A 15,825-nucleotide genomic window follows, 5' to 3' on the forward strand; every position below is an offset into this window, starting at 1 on the left:
CCACGCCCCTGAGTGACAATGGACCGAACCCCCCCCCGAGAGAGGGAGACTATTTCCATTCCCGAAGGGAAAACGGGACCCCCTGAGCCCCGCCCCGCACGTGGGGCTTTCCCGAGCCCGGCCTGACCCCGCGCGAGCCTGGCATCGCCGCTTGCCCCCCCCCGCACTATTTGACACAAGTGGGGATTTGCCTCGTGGCTCCTCCCAGCTGAGCGAGCGGGACAAACACCCGCTTTTGCCCCAAACGCTCCGGACTGGCGGGGGCGCGTCTCCCGCGGAGCAGCCACCGGCCCCGGGGCGGGGCTGCCTCATTGAAACGGGCCAGCGCCGCAGAGCGCGGAGAGGGGCGGAGCGCAGCGCAGCGCGAGCCCGTGACCGGCCGAGAGATTAGGGCGCAGCGCAGCGGAGCCTGCACCGCGCCGCGGACGGGGTCGGTGGAGACCGAGCGGTGTCTCCGTCTCGGGACCGCAACCTCCGGGGGGGCGATCGCTGGGCATCAAAGCGTCCCCGCCCGGCCCGTCGTGTAGCCCCGCCCGCGCCGCGCACCGGGGACCAGCCCAGTATAAAAGCATCGCCTGACAGCAGCTGCTGCCCGCCCGGAGCCCGCGGGACATCGGGTAAGAGGCGCCGGTTCGAGGCCGGCCCTGGCCGGAGGGACCGCAGGGGGACCGTGCGGGGCAGAGTCCCGGGAAGCCGCCGTTAGACACGTCCTGGCGCGGGGCTAAAAGCCGCTTGTGAAGCGGAGGCGCCGCAGTGCCCGAGGTCCCCCCCGTGTGTGGGGGTGGCTGGGCAGGGAGACCCTTGTGTGGTGGCGAGGCCCCTACCTGCCCCCACGTGTGTTGGGGTGTCTGGGCCCTAATCATAGAATCTCCGGGTTGGAAGAGACCTCAGGAGGTTCTAGTCCCACCCCCTGCTCAAAGCTAGGACCAATCCCCAAGTAAATCATCCCAGCCGGGGCTTTGTCAAGCCGGGCCTTAAAAACCTCTAAGGAAGATTCCACCACCTCCCTAGGGAACCCATTCCAGTGCTTCACCACCCTCCTAGTGACATCGTGTTTCCTAATATCCAACCTGGACCTCCCCCACTGCAACTTGAGACCCTTGCTCCTTGTTCTGTCATCTGCCACCACTGAGAACAGCCGAGCTCCATCCTCTTTGGAACCCCCTTCAGGTAGTTGAAAGCTGCTATCAAATCCCGACCCCCTTCTCTTCTGCAGACTAAACAATCCCAGTTCCCTCAGCCTCTCCTCATAAGTCATGTGCTCCAGCCCCCTAATCATTTTTGTTGGGGTAGCTGGGCAGTGAGGCCTCCACCCCCCCACCCCCACCTGTGCGTTGGGGTGGCTGGCAGGGCCGGCTCCAGGCACCAGCTTGTCAAGCAGGTGCTTGGGGCAGCCGCTCCGGAGAGGGGTGGCACGTCCGGGTATTCGGTGGCAATTCAGCGGACGGTCCCTCACTCCGCCTCGGAGCGAAGGACCCCCGGCTGAATTGCCGCCGCAAATCGCGATCGCAGCTTTTTTTTTTTTTTTGGTTGCTTGGGGCGGCCAAAACCCTGGAGCCGGCCCTGGTGGCTGGGCAGTGAAACCTCTGCCCCTGCCTGTGTGGGGATGGCTGGGCAGTGAGATCTGTCCCCCCCCCACCTGTGTGTTGGGGTGGCTGGGCAGTGATCCCCTCGTCCCGTCGTGTGCCGTGATGGGAAACACCCCGGGGCTGGGCACCGCAGTTCCCTCCCTCCAGTGCTTGCTGGGCGGCTGCCCCCTTTACTCTGCTCGCTCCTAATTCTAGGGGGGCTCATCTCTTTCTAGAGTTGCCAATTAATGGAAGAAAACAGAACATCCCTGCCGGCTTGCCCCGCCCCTTCCCCAAGGCCCCGCCCCCTGCTCACTCCCTCCTCCTCACTCCTTTTCACCGGGGTGGGACAGTGGGTTGGGGTGGGGTTGGGGGGGTGAGGGGTCTGGCTGGGGGTGCAGGCTCTGGGTGGGGCTGGGAATGAGGGGTTTGGGGTGAAGGATGGGGCTCAGGGCTGCTGCTGAGGGTTCAGAGTGTGGAAGGGGGCTCAGGACTTGGGTTGGGGTTGGGGTGCAGGCTCTAGGTGGGGGTGCGGGCTGGGAATGAGGGAGCTCTGGTCTGGGATGGGTTGGGGTGTGGGAGAGGCTGCAGGGTGTGGGAGAGGCTGCAGGGCTGGGGCAGGGGATTGGGGTGTGGAGGGGTGAGGGCTCTGGCTGGGGATGCGGTCTGGGAATAAGGGAGCTCTGGTCTGGGACAGGTTGGGGTGTGGGAGAGGCCGCAGGATGCGGGCTCAGGGCTGGGGATTGGGGTATGGGGGTGTGAGGGCTCTGGCTGGGGGTGCGGGCTCAGGGATGGGGCTGGTGATGGGTTTGGGGTGCAGGAGGGGGCTCAGGGATGGGGGTTGGGGTGCGGGGGGGGTTGGGGGTTGAGCTGTGGGAGCAACTGACCTCAGGTGGCTCCCCGGGAAGCAGCGACTTGTCCCTCTGGCTCCTAGATGCAGGGGCAGCCAGGGGGGCTCTGTGCGCTGCCCCTGTCTGCAGGCGCCGCCCCCACTGCTCCCATTGGTTGTGGTTCCTGGTCAATGTGAGTTGTGGAGCCAGCGCTCGGGGTGGTGCCTGTGCCCACAGGTAGGGGTAGCGCGAGGAGCCTCCCGGGCTGCCGCTGTGCCTCGGAGCCGGAGGGACATATCGCCGGCTCCTGGAGCTGCGTGGGGCTGGCTGCTGCGGCCAATTGGACTTTTGCCACCAGGGTCCCTTTTCGACCGGGCAAACCAGTCACCTGGCAACCCGATCTCTTCCCCCCGCCTTCCAGATGGGTGGGTTCCATAGCAGATCATTTCTCTGAAGCTCGTGGAGGAGCCAATGGGACTTAAGGGGGTTTAAACTTCATGGCACCGTCTCTGACAGGGGTTTGGGCTGCTGGGCAGGGAACGAGAAACCACAAATCACCCCCCAACCCTGTCCTCTCCTGCTGGGTCCATCTTGACTTTCAGATCGTTTGGAGAGTCCGGAGCAGGGAGGGAGCCGGGGCCAGGACCTCCGCCCCGGCTCGGCTTCGTTGCTGCTGAATTGGACCCAGTCACACAGAGAGGAGCCGACCCCAGCCCAGCGCCTGCAGCAGCGTCTGTAGCCTGAGTGTCGCTCAGAGACAATGGAGTCAGCAGCTCAGGACAGTGAGAGCCAACAGGCACTGCGGGGGAGTGTTAATAGCGGTGGACACCAGAAGAGTGGCGGGAAGCCAGGTAATGGGGCGTCGCTGCCTGGGAACAGGCTGGAGAGAGACACTGAGGCTGCCCCACATGGGGCCATGTTTTCAGTGGCAGCAGCCAGTGCCCAGCAACCCCCCCTGTGGGCAGCAGGGGCTGGATCTCCCCCAGGGGCTCTCAGGGCACCGATCCCTGGCTCACAGCTGCTGTCTGGTGCACTTGGCAGTGGCCGTGGGGCTGTGCAGGGCCCTCCTGGGCTGGGTGTGTCAGACCCCCTGTGACAGCCCTGGCCCAGCTCTGCCTGGTTCCTTCTCCCCCTTCTGCTGTGTGTGGCCAGTGTGAGACCCCAGTGTGCAGAGACAGGCGCACTCGGCAGTGTGGGCCCAACCAGCGCTCTGCGGGGGGCAGAGCGGGGGTGGGGATGAGGGGGGCAGCTTGAGCTCCTGTCCCCCGAACACGTGAGTCCTTGTCTCTGTGCCCCTGAGCTCACCAGGCCCCGTGACAGCCTGGCTGGGGGTGCCTAGGGAGGGCACTGGACTGAGGGGAAAGAGGGACTGTTCTGCCAACCCCAGCCTGCCTGACCCTCCGGCCTCCTCTCCCAGAGCGTCTGACGGGAGGAGCAATCAAAAGAACGGGGCATGTTCTAGGGCAGCTCCAGCCCTGGTGCTGTCAGTGAGACGTGTCCTCGCGGCCCGGCCTGACGGGTCTTTGTGTTTCAGAACCTCGTCATAACCGCAAGAAAAATATAATCGCCCTCGCAGTCGCCCTCACAGTTGTGTCCTTGGGTCTCATCAGCGCGGTTATTGTCCAAGCAGGTGAGTTCTCAGCCCTCCCTCCCCCCTCTCTGCACATCCCATTCCCCTTGGAGCCACCACAGACACGGTCTTTCCTCCCGGCCTGTCTGGCTTCTGCCCCGGAACAGAGGATTCCTGGGGGATGTTCCTCCACGACCCTCCTCTTGCTCCCTCCCAGACTCCTGCACGTGGGCACGCTCTTTGTCAGGACTGAAATTAGTTCCCCCAGCAAATCTCTGAGCACTTGGGGTCTAAGTCACTACTGCCGGGCCCCAGGCACAGTCACTGAAACCCCCGTGCAGAGTGGGGGTGATTGACAGGAGAAGGTGCAGGGCAGTGATGAGCTGGGCCCTCTGCCTGCAGCGTGTCGCCCTGAGGTACCAGCCTGGCCTTCCTGCAGCCCCGGGTCGTGTCCAGGGCTGGGCTGGCAAGTGCTGGCATGTCACTGAAATGAGCTGTAGAATGCAGCACAGACACTGCCATTAACACCGTGTGAAACCCACCAGTTAGTGACCTCGGCAGTGCAGGGTCCCGTAGCGCTATTGACTCCCCCACCTGCACAGACAGCGTGTGTTAGCGCAGAGGGCGGCTGTTTGTGGTGAATGTGAGCCCTGCTGTATCCCCAATAGTCTGGGGCGGGGGGGGGGGGGGCTGTGAGACTGTCAGGGGTGGGATTTATCTATTGCTCTGGGATCTGATCACTGCGCCTCAGGAGGGTTTAGCATAGGGTTACCATACGTTCGCTTTTTCCCGGACATGTCCGGCTTTTTGGCAGTCAAACCCCCGTCCGGGGGGAATTGCCAAAAAGCCAAACATGTCTGGGAAAATGGCGGCTCTGCTCCTCCCCGACTCTTCGGCTCTGTTTAAGAGCCGGGCTGCCCGAGCGCTACCGGCTTCGGGCAGCCCCCGTGCCTCCGGACCCTGCGCCGCCGGAGCCCGGGAGGGAAAGTGCCCGGCTGGGGGCGCAGGGTCCGGAGGCATAGGGGCTGCCCAAAGCCCGAGCGCTACCGGCTTCACGGTTTGCCGGGCAGCCCCCAGACCCTGCGCCCCTGGCTGGGCGCTTCCCCTCCTGGTCTCCAGCTGCGCTGGGGAAGCGCCGGCCGGGGGCGCAGGGTCTGGGGACTGCCCGGCAAACCCTGAAGCCGGTAGCACTGGGGCAGCCCTTTCCCCCTGGCTGGGAGTGGGAGGGAGGAGGGGGCGGAGTTAGGGTGGGGAAGGGGCGGAGTTGGGGCGGGGCTAGGAGTGAGGAAATGGGCGGGGCCAGGGCCCGTGGAGGGTCCTCTTTTTTTATTTATGAGATATGGTAACCCTAGTTTAGCAGCTGGCAGAGGGGGGTGAATCCAGGTCTGTTTGCATTAGGAATCCTCTGTGCAATGTAATGACATTAATGTAATTGATGCAACTGCTAACATAGATGCACTGCAATGGTGCAGAAAGGGGCTTTCCCTGGTGCTGTTCATGGCAGTAAGTTACCAGAGCAGGACATGCTGCTCCAGAGCATCTGTGCGAGGGGTTTGCACAGCTGTATCTGCCTCACCATCCTTACACTGGTGCCAGCTGCCCTGCTACAGGCGGGCCGTGAGTCCCAGCTCCCTGCTGGACTGGCCGGCTATTGGAATGGGCAGCGTTGGCTCACCCAGCGTAAGGTGAGATCTGTGATGTTGGGGTTCCCCAGGGAGCCCCCAGAACACAGTGGGGTCAGATGGTGGCTATGGCACCAATCAGAGGCTCCCAGAAGTGAAAGGCTCCTTGCTGTGCCTGTCCCTCCTAGGCAGTATTGGAAGGATCTCACAGGCCTGGCGGCCTTTCTCCTCGGGGGGCCTGTGTATTCCCTGTACAGGGTGTGAAATGTGAAATTGTGCCGCACACAACTGAGTTGCTCCCTGAAATGAGTGACACAAATCACACACTGAGCAGGACTATATAGCATTATATGCACTGACTGCCCTGCTCCGTTCCGTGCGTGAGCACTAGTGCGTACGGCACACTGCACCCATTACAGCTCCAGGGAAATACATGCCTGGCGCGTGACTTGCTCATTCTTTGATCACCGCTGCCTCAGCTGCTAATGTTCTTCCAAATCCCAGCCATGGGGGAAGGCTTAAAAACCAGCCGCAGAGCTACTGCGGTGCAGAATGAGAAACAAAAAAAAGTGACTGGAGGGATTTGAGTCAGACTCCTTCCTGCGGCAAAAATAAAATCACACAGCAGGGCACAGATTATCCAAGTTCTTGGGATGTATTGGAGACAATTTTTTAATTCAGAAGGTGAAGATAGTAGGGAAGAGACTGTTCTAGATTTGATTTTGACAGATAGGGAGGAACTGTTTGAGAATTTGAAAGTGGAAGGTAGCTTTGGTGAACAATCATGAAATGGTAGAGTTCATGATTCTCAGGATTGGTAGGAGGGAAAACAGCAGGATAAAGATAATGGATTTCAAGAAGCAGACTTTAGCAAACCCAGACTTGCTTCCCATGGGATCTTACCTAAGGGGAAAACCGGTTCAAGAGAGTTGACAGTTTTTCAGAGACACATTATTAAGGGCACAAGAGCAAACTATCCCACTGCGTAGGAAAGATAGGAAATATGGCAAGCGACCACCCTGGCTTAACCAGCAGATCTTCAATGATCTGAAACTCCAAAAAGAGTCCTACAAAAAATGGAAACAAGGTCAAATGATAAAGAATGAATATAAACAACTAACACAAGTATGTAGGGACAAAATTAGAAAGGAAAGGGCACAAAATGAGATTAAACTAGTTAGCGACACAAAGGATAACAAAAAACATTCTACAAACGCATTAGAAGCAAGAGGAAGACCAAGGATTGCGTAGGTCCATAACTCAACGAGGTGGGGTGAGGGGAACAATAAACAGAAAATGTCTAAATGGCAGAAGTGATAAATGACTTTTTTTGTTTCAGATTGCACCAAAAAGGTTAGTAGCAATTGGACGTCTAACATAGTGAATGCCAGTGAAAATGGGGTAGGCGCAAAGGCTAAAATAGGGAAAGAACAAGTTTTAAAAATTACTTAGAAAAGTTAGATGTCTTCAAGTCACCAGGGCCTGATGAAATGTGTCCTAGAATACTCAAGGAGCTGATTGAGGAAATACGTGAACCATTAGCGATTATCTTTGAAAATTCATGGAAGATGGGAGATTCCAGAAAACTGGAAAAGGGGATATACAGTGCCCATCTATAAAAAGGGAAATAAGGACAACCTAGGGAATTACAGATCAGTCAGTACCCAGAAAGATAATGGAGCAAATAATTCTGTAATCGGTTTGCAAACACGTAGAAGTTAATAATGTGATAAGTAACAGTCACCATGGATTTGTCAAGAACAAATCATGTCAAACCAACCTGATAGCTTTCTTTGACAGGTAACAGGCCATGTGGATGGGGGTGGAAGTGGTAGGTGTGGTATATCTTGACTTTAGTAAAGCTTTTGATATTGTCTTGCATGACCTCACAAACAAACTAGGGAAATACAATCTAGATGGAACTACTATAAGATGGGTGCGTAAGTTGTTGGAAAACCATTCCCAGGGGCTCATCTCCCTGTGTTCTCCTCATGGCCGGATGGCAGGTCCCTCTCACACCACGTGTTATTGTCTAATTTTCAGTGCTGAGACCTAAGCTTCTGTCAGATGATCCGGGCCCCCCTGCTGGCTCTGCATGCCCGGAGGGCTGGGTCGGGTACCGAAAGAAATGCTACTATTTCTCCGAGACTGAAGGGAACTGGACCTATAGCCAGAGCCACTGCTCTTCCCTCGGCGCCTCCCTGGCTGGGATCGACAGGGAGCAGGAAAAGGTGAGTGACTCTGTGATTGTGATACACTGCCCTTGGCACAGTGGCAGCTGCTGCAGTAGGACCTGGGCTCTGCCCCCGGCAGGGCGAGGAACAGCTCTGAGCCCTCTCGTGGTGGGAGGACGGAGCGAATGAACTTCCAGCAGCTGAATCCCAGCCCTGGCCAGACCCAGGGCTCCCCTACGGTCACCCCCAAACTCTAGAGCTCACCCACGCTCAGCCGTCCCCACCCTTCCATAGGAGACGGCCCCTCTCTAGGGCTGGGCTGGCTCGGGCATCTCCTGGCCTGTGGCTGCCTGGAGTGGGATGGAGAACACGGCCAGTGCTCCTGTTTTGGGGGTGGGAAAGGAGCGGCCAGCTGAGAATGAGGGGGCTCCTCTCACACTGGTTGAGAATGTAGAGCCGTGACTCAACCTTTCCAGAGCACTGTACCCCTTCCAGGAGACTGATCTGTCTTGTGTCCCCCCAATTTCATCTCACTTAAAAACGACTTGCTTACAAAATCAGACATAAAAATACAAAAGTGTCACAACCACGATCACTGAAAAATTGCTGACTTCCTCATTGTTACCATATAATTATCAAATAAATCAATTGGAATAGAAATATTGAAAATACATGTCAGTGCACAGTACATAGAGCCGTATAAACAAGTCAGTGTCGGTATGAAATGTTAGTTTGTGCTGACTTCACTAGTGCTTTTCATGTAGTCTGTTGTAAAACTAGGCAAATCTCTAGATGAGTTGATGTGCCCCCTGGAAGACCCCTGTGAAGGACATAAATCCACACCGTGTAGAGGTCAAGCATAGGAGTTTATTACGCACAGCGCTGGCGGAGTGTCACCTGGATTATTAGGCTCAGAGACCCTGTCAATCAATTGATTACAATGGAATATATGGATTTTCCATGGGTGGGGGAAAGTGACGGGGTAGACAGTCCCACACCCCGGGATAGGTTTTGCAGCAAAACAAGATAGCACATTAACCATTGGCTAACAGGTTACATAATGTCCCCGCCCATGGTCTCAAGTTAACAAGTTAACATTTAATTAATACTTTGAAAAAATGTTGTTAGTATAAAATATATATGTTGAATTCTAATTTGGGGTCCATAGGAATGGAGCAACTCCTTTGATTGTCCAATAGGTACATTCCTAGGGGGTTAAAGCAAAGAAACAGTAAAAGTATATGACAATAAAGATGGTCTCCTTTATATCTTAAGGCAGGGCATTGGTCCCTGGGAAGGGAGGTGGAAGGATGCCATATTTTATACTGACGTGCCAACTTTTCATAAACTCAGGGTTGGATCTGTGGGAAGAACATTTGCCTACAGAAGAGACTAACACAATAGGAACAGGGTGTGACGAAGTGGGACTGTTCTTAATGTTTCCTCTGAATACTTCTTCGGATGCTATATGCATCCGAAGAAGTGGGCTGTAGTCCACGAAAGCTTATGCTCTAATAAATTTGTTAGTCTCTAAGGTGCCACAAGTACTCCTGTTCTTCTTTTTCCTCTGAATACGGTGTGCCTCAGTTTCCCCTATGCATTTCTTAAGTCTCCAGGTGGTGGGGAAAGGCCAGTGTGCAGAAATCACTGACACTCTGTCTCCCTGGCAACAAATAGCCAGGGCCCTTCCCCCCCCCCCCCTGCAAGGAAATAGCTAAAGGTGAACAAAGAGATCAGGTGACCTCCTGGCCGAGGAAAGAGACAAAGCCCAAAGAAGGAGGGGCTGGAGGGGGTTTCAGAGTTGGAGCTAGCTGTGGACGAGGAGTGAGGGCAGACGTGGGTGTCTGGCTCTCTGAACCCCAGAATGGACCCGGCCGAGGGGTCCTGTTCGCTGCTGTACCTACAAGCTCTGTTTTAGACCGTGTTCCTGTCATCTAATAAACCTCTGTTTTACTGGCTGGCTGAGAGTCACGTCTGACTGGGAAGTGGGGGTGCGTGCAGGTCTTCCGGCTTCCCCAGGACCCCGCCTGGGCGGACTCGCCGTGGGAGCGCACGGAAGGGCATATGCTGAATGCTCCCAGGAGAGACCCAGGAGGTGAAGCCATGTGAGCTTCTTGCCCTGAAGACAGTCTGCTCCAAGGGAGAAGAGGCTCCCCAGAGTCCTGACTGGCTTTGTGGGGAGCAGTTCCAGAGCATCACCCGGGGACTCCGTGACACAAGGATCCTTTGTTCAATTTGAAACATTGGATGAAACATAATTATTCAGTTATTGCTTCAACATCTGGAATTTCTACTGACCAAGCCTATCTTAGCAAAGGCAATGTTCTCTTGTTTACCCCAGCTTTCTCTTAGCTGATCACTATTTGCTAGGCCTCTAGTGCCTTGACCATACTCTGGACTTTGGGTCTGGAAAAGAGCTGGCACAATCCATATACCAGGTTGTTATATCAAATGCACCTCGATTTTAACCCTTCACCCTGCGTACCCCGAGGGATACACGTATCCCTGGTTGAAAACCACTGATGTAGAGGGTCTACTCGCACTTCCCCTTCTTGGCGGAGGATGGGGGTTAGGCAGGCTCCTCTCAGGATTGACCCCTCCCCTCCCTTGACTCACTCCCTCCCTCATACCTTGCTGTGGTGAGCGGCGACTGCTCTGTGAGAAGAGACGTCTCTGCAGAGAGCTTAGACCCAGCAGCTGTCCCCAGCTAGGGTGACCAGATAGCAAGTGTCAAAAATCGGGACAGGAGTTGCGGGATAATAGGCGCCTACGTGAGAAAAAAACGCAAACATTGGGACTGTCCCTATAAAATCACGACATCTGGTCACCCTACCCCCAGCCAGGGGAACTTGGGGTGCAGGTGACTGGGAGCACAGGGATGGGGCTGCTGTGTGCGGTGGGAGGGTTAATTCTGCCTGGAGACCTTGTGCTTTGCAAGAGGGAGGGGGAAATCCAGCGTCCTTCTGAAAATAAACTGAGCGCCCTTCAATGTGTGACTGGGATTCTCTGCAGCACAGAGCCCTGGGGGGTTGGGGCGGGGGAAGCACCAGTGCTGGGCCTGATACCTGCCGTCCCTCGGCTTTCTTTAAGGCGTTCCTGCTGCGCCATAAGGGTGTCCATGAGCACTGGATCGGCCTCCGGAGGGAGCAGGGACAGCCCTGGAAATGGGCCAACGGCACCGAATTCAACCACCCGTGAGTGTGTCACCCTCTGTACTAATTCCCTGGGCTTGGGGTTTCTGGTGTCTGAGCTGTTTGAGTTCAGGTGGATCCACCATTCAGTGCTAGTGAAACGACCAGCCATGACCCTGGTCCGTTCGCGTCCTGCGTGTACCAGAGACCGATGGGAGTCGGCGTGTCCCGGAACTGTCAGCCCCTCCCCGCAGCGCAGTGCTGGGCCGAAGACAGAGCCCACCATAGCCAGAGGTGCCCTCGCAGCGCGCTGGGATTTCAGCTGGGACACTCGGTATCCTTCCTCAGCCCTCATCTGCAAGGTCCCGGGGGTGGGGGGACGCAGGCAGCAGGGAGCTCAGGTTAACATGGCTGCTAGAGAGGGCACCCTTGTTGTGCCCAATACTGCATTGCAGGTGCGGGCCCTGCTCCCTTCTCTGGGATGGACCCCCAAACTACCTGGAGACTGACTGGGGGAGGGGGAGACCCCAGCCTGCCCAAAGAGTGGTGCTGGCCCCCCTCGCAGACGACTGTGGCGTATGTGACCCTGTCACTAGCCGGGATGGGAACGTGGGGAGCCCCATGTGGGGGTTTGCCTTGATCCTGCCCTTCACCCGGGGCTGAAGTGCTGCCTCCAGCGCTAACGTGAGGCACTGCAAGAACTGATGTCATCTCACAACGTTGCTGGGTTTGTGCTGCAGTCCCTGTGCTGCTGCCATTTCGCTCCAGCCTCCCCGGTGCATCTGTCCTGACCGGCCTCTGCCCTGACGGGACGATGGAAACTGTCCAGGGAGCCCCCGTCTAGCTCTTCCACCTGGTGGGTTACAGCTGCTCCCTGCCGTGTAGATGCCTCTGGAGTCTCTCCCCCGGGGCAGCTTGGCTGGGTTGTTCTGGGGAGTCTGGACCTGCAGGGGCCCGTCCTAACCCAGGCTGGGCGGGAGTGAGCAGGGAGTGGGATTAAATTGTCTACCCATCTTAAAGGCTTCATGGCGACCAGTCAGACTTCTTAAGACCCCCACCCCCGTTCTATTGTCCCTGTCTGCTAGAGTGGTGATGGGCGTGGAGCCTGTCACTTGTGCTGTTTGGGAATCCTGAATAGAGTCAGGCCAATATTTTTTTTCCAGCAAATGGTAACTTTGCTGAAAAATGCATTTTGGGGACACTGTAATTATTTGCGAATTCAGCAAATAGTTTTAGCTGTGGGAAAACATTCATTTAAAAAAATGATAAAGTAGTTTGTTTCGGCCATTTCCAATCTAAACATTTTGACTTTTTGTTTTGAACGGATGTTTTGTTTTTGAAATGTAGCTATTTCTCTTAAAAAACCCCAGAAGGTGAAAAACACCCAAAATTGAAATGAAAAACTTGGGTTTGGGTTAAATGAAATGTTTTGTTTGATGCAACACAATTTTTTTTCTGTGTTTCATTTTGTTTTCCTGACCTGAAATGAATTGTTTTCATTTTAGTGAGGAGGGGGAAACAAAAATCAGTTCTGGTTTGAACCAAACTCTATTTCAGTTTGGCCCCCGAGCTGAACAATGAATGATTTGCTCCGCTCTGCTCCTGAGGGGCTGTGAGTAGCTGCTCCTCACTCAGACCTGCACTGTGAGAACGGCGCCCCCTGGCTGTGACTAGTGTGAAATGCCCGGGCTCTGCCTGACTCCAGCTCCCTGGCTTCTGTGTTGCAGGTTTGTGATCAGAGGAGGAGGTGACTGCGCGTATCTGAATGGCGGGAATGAGGTCAGCAGCTCACAGTGCTACATGGAAAGACTGTGGATCTGTAGCAAACCGGAGGTGTATGTGATGGGAAAAGGGACTGCACTGGAAGGGAGCTCAAAATAAGTCTCTGAGGGCTTGTCTACATTACCCGCAGGATTGACAGGCAGCAATCGATCCAGCGGGGGTCGATTTATCACATCTAGTCTAGACGCAATAAATCGACTTCCGAGCGCTCTCCCGTCGACTTGGTACTCCACCTGAGCGAGAGGCGCAGGTGGAGTCGAAGGGAGAGCGTCAGCTGTTGACTCACTGCAGTGAAGACACCGCAGTGAGTAGATCTACGTACGTCGACTTCAGCTACGCTATTCACATAGCTGAAGTTGTGTAACTTAGATCGATCCGCCCCCCAGTGTAGACCAGGCCCTAGAAATTACACCAATACAACTCACACTTAAATGAACCATGTCCCCATTCGTCAGCCTGGCCAACCTCAATATCTCAAAATCAGGCAGTGGGGCCCTCAAGCAACAAGCATGTGTAGTTTAAACCGTGGATTCTTTGTATGTGCTTAGGGTGACCAAATGTCCTGATTTTATTGGGACAGTCCTGATTTTTGGGTCTTTTTCTTATATAGGCTCCTATTACCCCCACCCCCTGTCCAGATTTTTCACATTTGCTGTCTGGTCACCCTATATGTGCTTCTGCTTTAAACTGAGGGTCACAATGTCAAGCTTTTCTCTGCAGCTGAGAGGGAGTGATCTTATGAGAAGGAGTCTCAGCCACACACTGGGGAAATGAGGGAAGGGGAGGCCTTGTTAGTTTAGACTCCAGAACAGCATTTCTCAAACGTGGCCACCAGCCGATAGAGCCTCCAAAGCGCCTCGACAATCACTGAGATGTTAAGTATTAAAGTTGCCTTGTAAATGCCATAAATCATAATGCACCCTCCCTTCTAAATAGTACGGTCCAGGTAGAGCTGAACTACATAAGTGTTGCTCTCTTTCAAGTCACAAAGCGGATTCATTGGCTAATCACTGTGCTTACATCTCATATTACTGTAGCTCCGTAAGCGGCTATTAGCCGTCTGACTGCGTGGTGTTTGGGTAGGTTGCGATTGTTCAGGGGGGAGGTGAAAGAGTTAAAAATGCGAATGGGGATCAGAAAGTATTTCGAATAATCTAGTGCCAGCAAATGACCCTGAATGTGACAGAGAGAAAAATGAACATTTCAGCACTGGGGGAAGAGCAGTTTCTTGTTTCTGAAGCATCCGATTCCATTCCTGAGCAAGTTGCAGTGTGCGCTGTTCGTAAGAGAGAAATTCATCACATTGAAATGTATGTAGTGCAACGTCCCTATAGCACTCATGCCGGGGAAGTTGAACAAAATTACCACGGTGAGTTTCAGAGGCGCAAGCTGTTAAATGATGCAAAAACCAAGCTCAAAAGACAACAGCAACGGCTCAGAGATTTTGTTGTTACTATTATCATTATTATTACTGGGTTGGATTCATTTTTGTAGTTGTCAATGAAAGAAATTTTGGACATATTGGCAGATATGTTCTTTAATTATGATTTGGACTATTATGTAAAGCATTTTAAAATGTAGTTCAGAATTGTTGTACAGCCATGCACCTTTTACTAAAAAAGCAAAAGAACAACACAAAAGACAAGAACGTGCAAAACACTTGTTTGTTTTTGTGTTGAGGTCCAGTAAAGAATAGACACAACTGTACCTTGTATTTATTATTGAGTCTGGGGAAAAAACCCTATGTAAATATGCACATGTAATGTATTTATTTGTTTTTCCTACAGTTAATTAAGTATTGTCCGAGCCGCATTCTGATGCTAGAAATTTGGGAGAACCCCGGCTCGAGAAAGTGTTATGGTTTTGTTTTCTATGTAACCATTACTTCACAGTATTTATTCACTCTCGCTTGCATTTCTGTTCTTTGATGATAAGCTCATTCTTGTTTTCTGTATATATAGATTTATAGCTAAGTGCTGTGTTCTAAATAGAGTGGTTGGTTTGAACTGAATCTTACGCGCTGCTGTGGACTGCGCCTGTGGGAAAAGGGAGTCACAGTTCTGCACGTGCTCAGTGGAACAGGGGCTGAGCACTCCAAGGGGACGCTCAGGCCTCGGGGGGCTGGTGGGTGCCTGTCGCTAACCTGTACAGAGCAAGCGAGGCCTACAGGGGGCTGGAAGGTCGGGCTTGTGCTGCCAGGGGTAGGTGGTTTCAGAGAGCTGACCCATGGCAGGCATGGACAAGGGTCCCCCAAAGGTGCCTCATATGCCTGCTATGAATCGCTCAAATGGGCACCCGTACCATGCTCATTCCATCCCTGCGCCCCCAGGTACAACCCGCACCAGGCATGCTACTGGAGCGAGGAGAACAAGCGCGCGACTGCCCTTCTGTTCCATTCCTGCTGCTTGCACGGAGCTAGGCTCCTGCAATGGGTTTTCAGTGTTTGCTACTTTAAGTGGGTTTGGTGTGCAAGTGGATGGGAGGGGGAAGGGAAAAGGGAGTCAGAAAGCTGTATCCAGAGGGTTTTAGGAAATCATCAACCTCCATAGTCACATGAAAGCCGTAGCAAATAAAGTATGTGAACTACCACCCTGCACCCCCTCACGTTCCCCCACGTGTGTCAGCCTGCGCTGCAAGGATGGGGGTGCACAAGCCGTCTCTATTTACCTTGCTCAGCTGGACCCAACCCCAGTGATAATAGGGGGATTTCTGGTTGGCTATACTGGGCCTGCAACCCAGCAGTGACTTGAGCCCACTCCAGGTGAAAAGTCTCACCCGTAGTCTCACAAAGAGGGTGCAGGCCCTATCAGGCCATACTGTGGTCGGCGTTAGCACCGTTCACCACAGGGCACTGGGCAGCAGGAGGTTCAGTTACTCAGTTGGTTTTAACAGCCATGGCAGGAGAGGGGAGGTAGGAGCCCCTTAAAACTATATTGGGCACAGACAGGCTCTGGAGAAGTTTGATTTGCCCCATGGCCCTGTCCCCCAAGGCCTCATCCTCGCTCCACCTTTTTCTGCCCCCGCTCCGACCTTTGCCCCAGCTCCTCCCACCCACTGTCGAACAGCTGATTGGCTGGTGGGTGCTGAGCACCCACTAGTGTTTTTCTGTGGATGCTCCAGCCCTGGAGCACCCACGGAGTCAGCACCT

The 15,825-nt window shown here is 54.5% G+C and overlaps 1 protein-coding gene across 1 annotated transcript; it reads left to right on the forward strand.

Annotated features, from left to right (window-relative positions):
• Window positions 1–201: 201 nt before the first annotated feature.
• LOC101952385 (C-type lectin domain family 2 member D-like) lies at window positions 202–14,688 on the forward strand. Its single transcript, XM_005311296.5, has 6 exons — window positions 202–617; window positions 3,001–3,249; window positions 3,933–4,028; window positions 7,634–7,821; window positions 10,855–10,958; window positions 12,623–14,688. Exons 2-6 carry the CDS (start codon window positions 3,159–3,161, stop codon window positions 12,774–12,776), a joined length of 633 nt encoding a protein of 210 aa, XP_005311353.2. The 5' UTR covers window positions 202–617; window positions 3,001–3,158; the 3' UTR covers window positions 12,777–14,688.
• The last annotated feature ends 1,137 nt before the right edge of the window (window positions 14,689–15,825 follow it).

The sequence above is a fragment of the Chrysemys picta genome, chromosome 12 (assembly GCF_011386835.1).
Source record: "Chrysemys picta bellii isolate R12L10 chromosome 12, ASM1138683v2, whole genome shotgun sequence".
Classification (NCBI taxonomy): domain Eukaryota; kingdom Metazoa; phylum Chordata; order Testudines; family Emydidae; genus Chrysemys; species Chrysemys picta.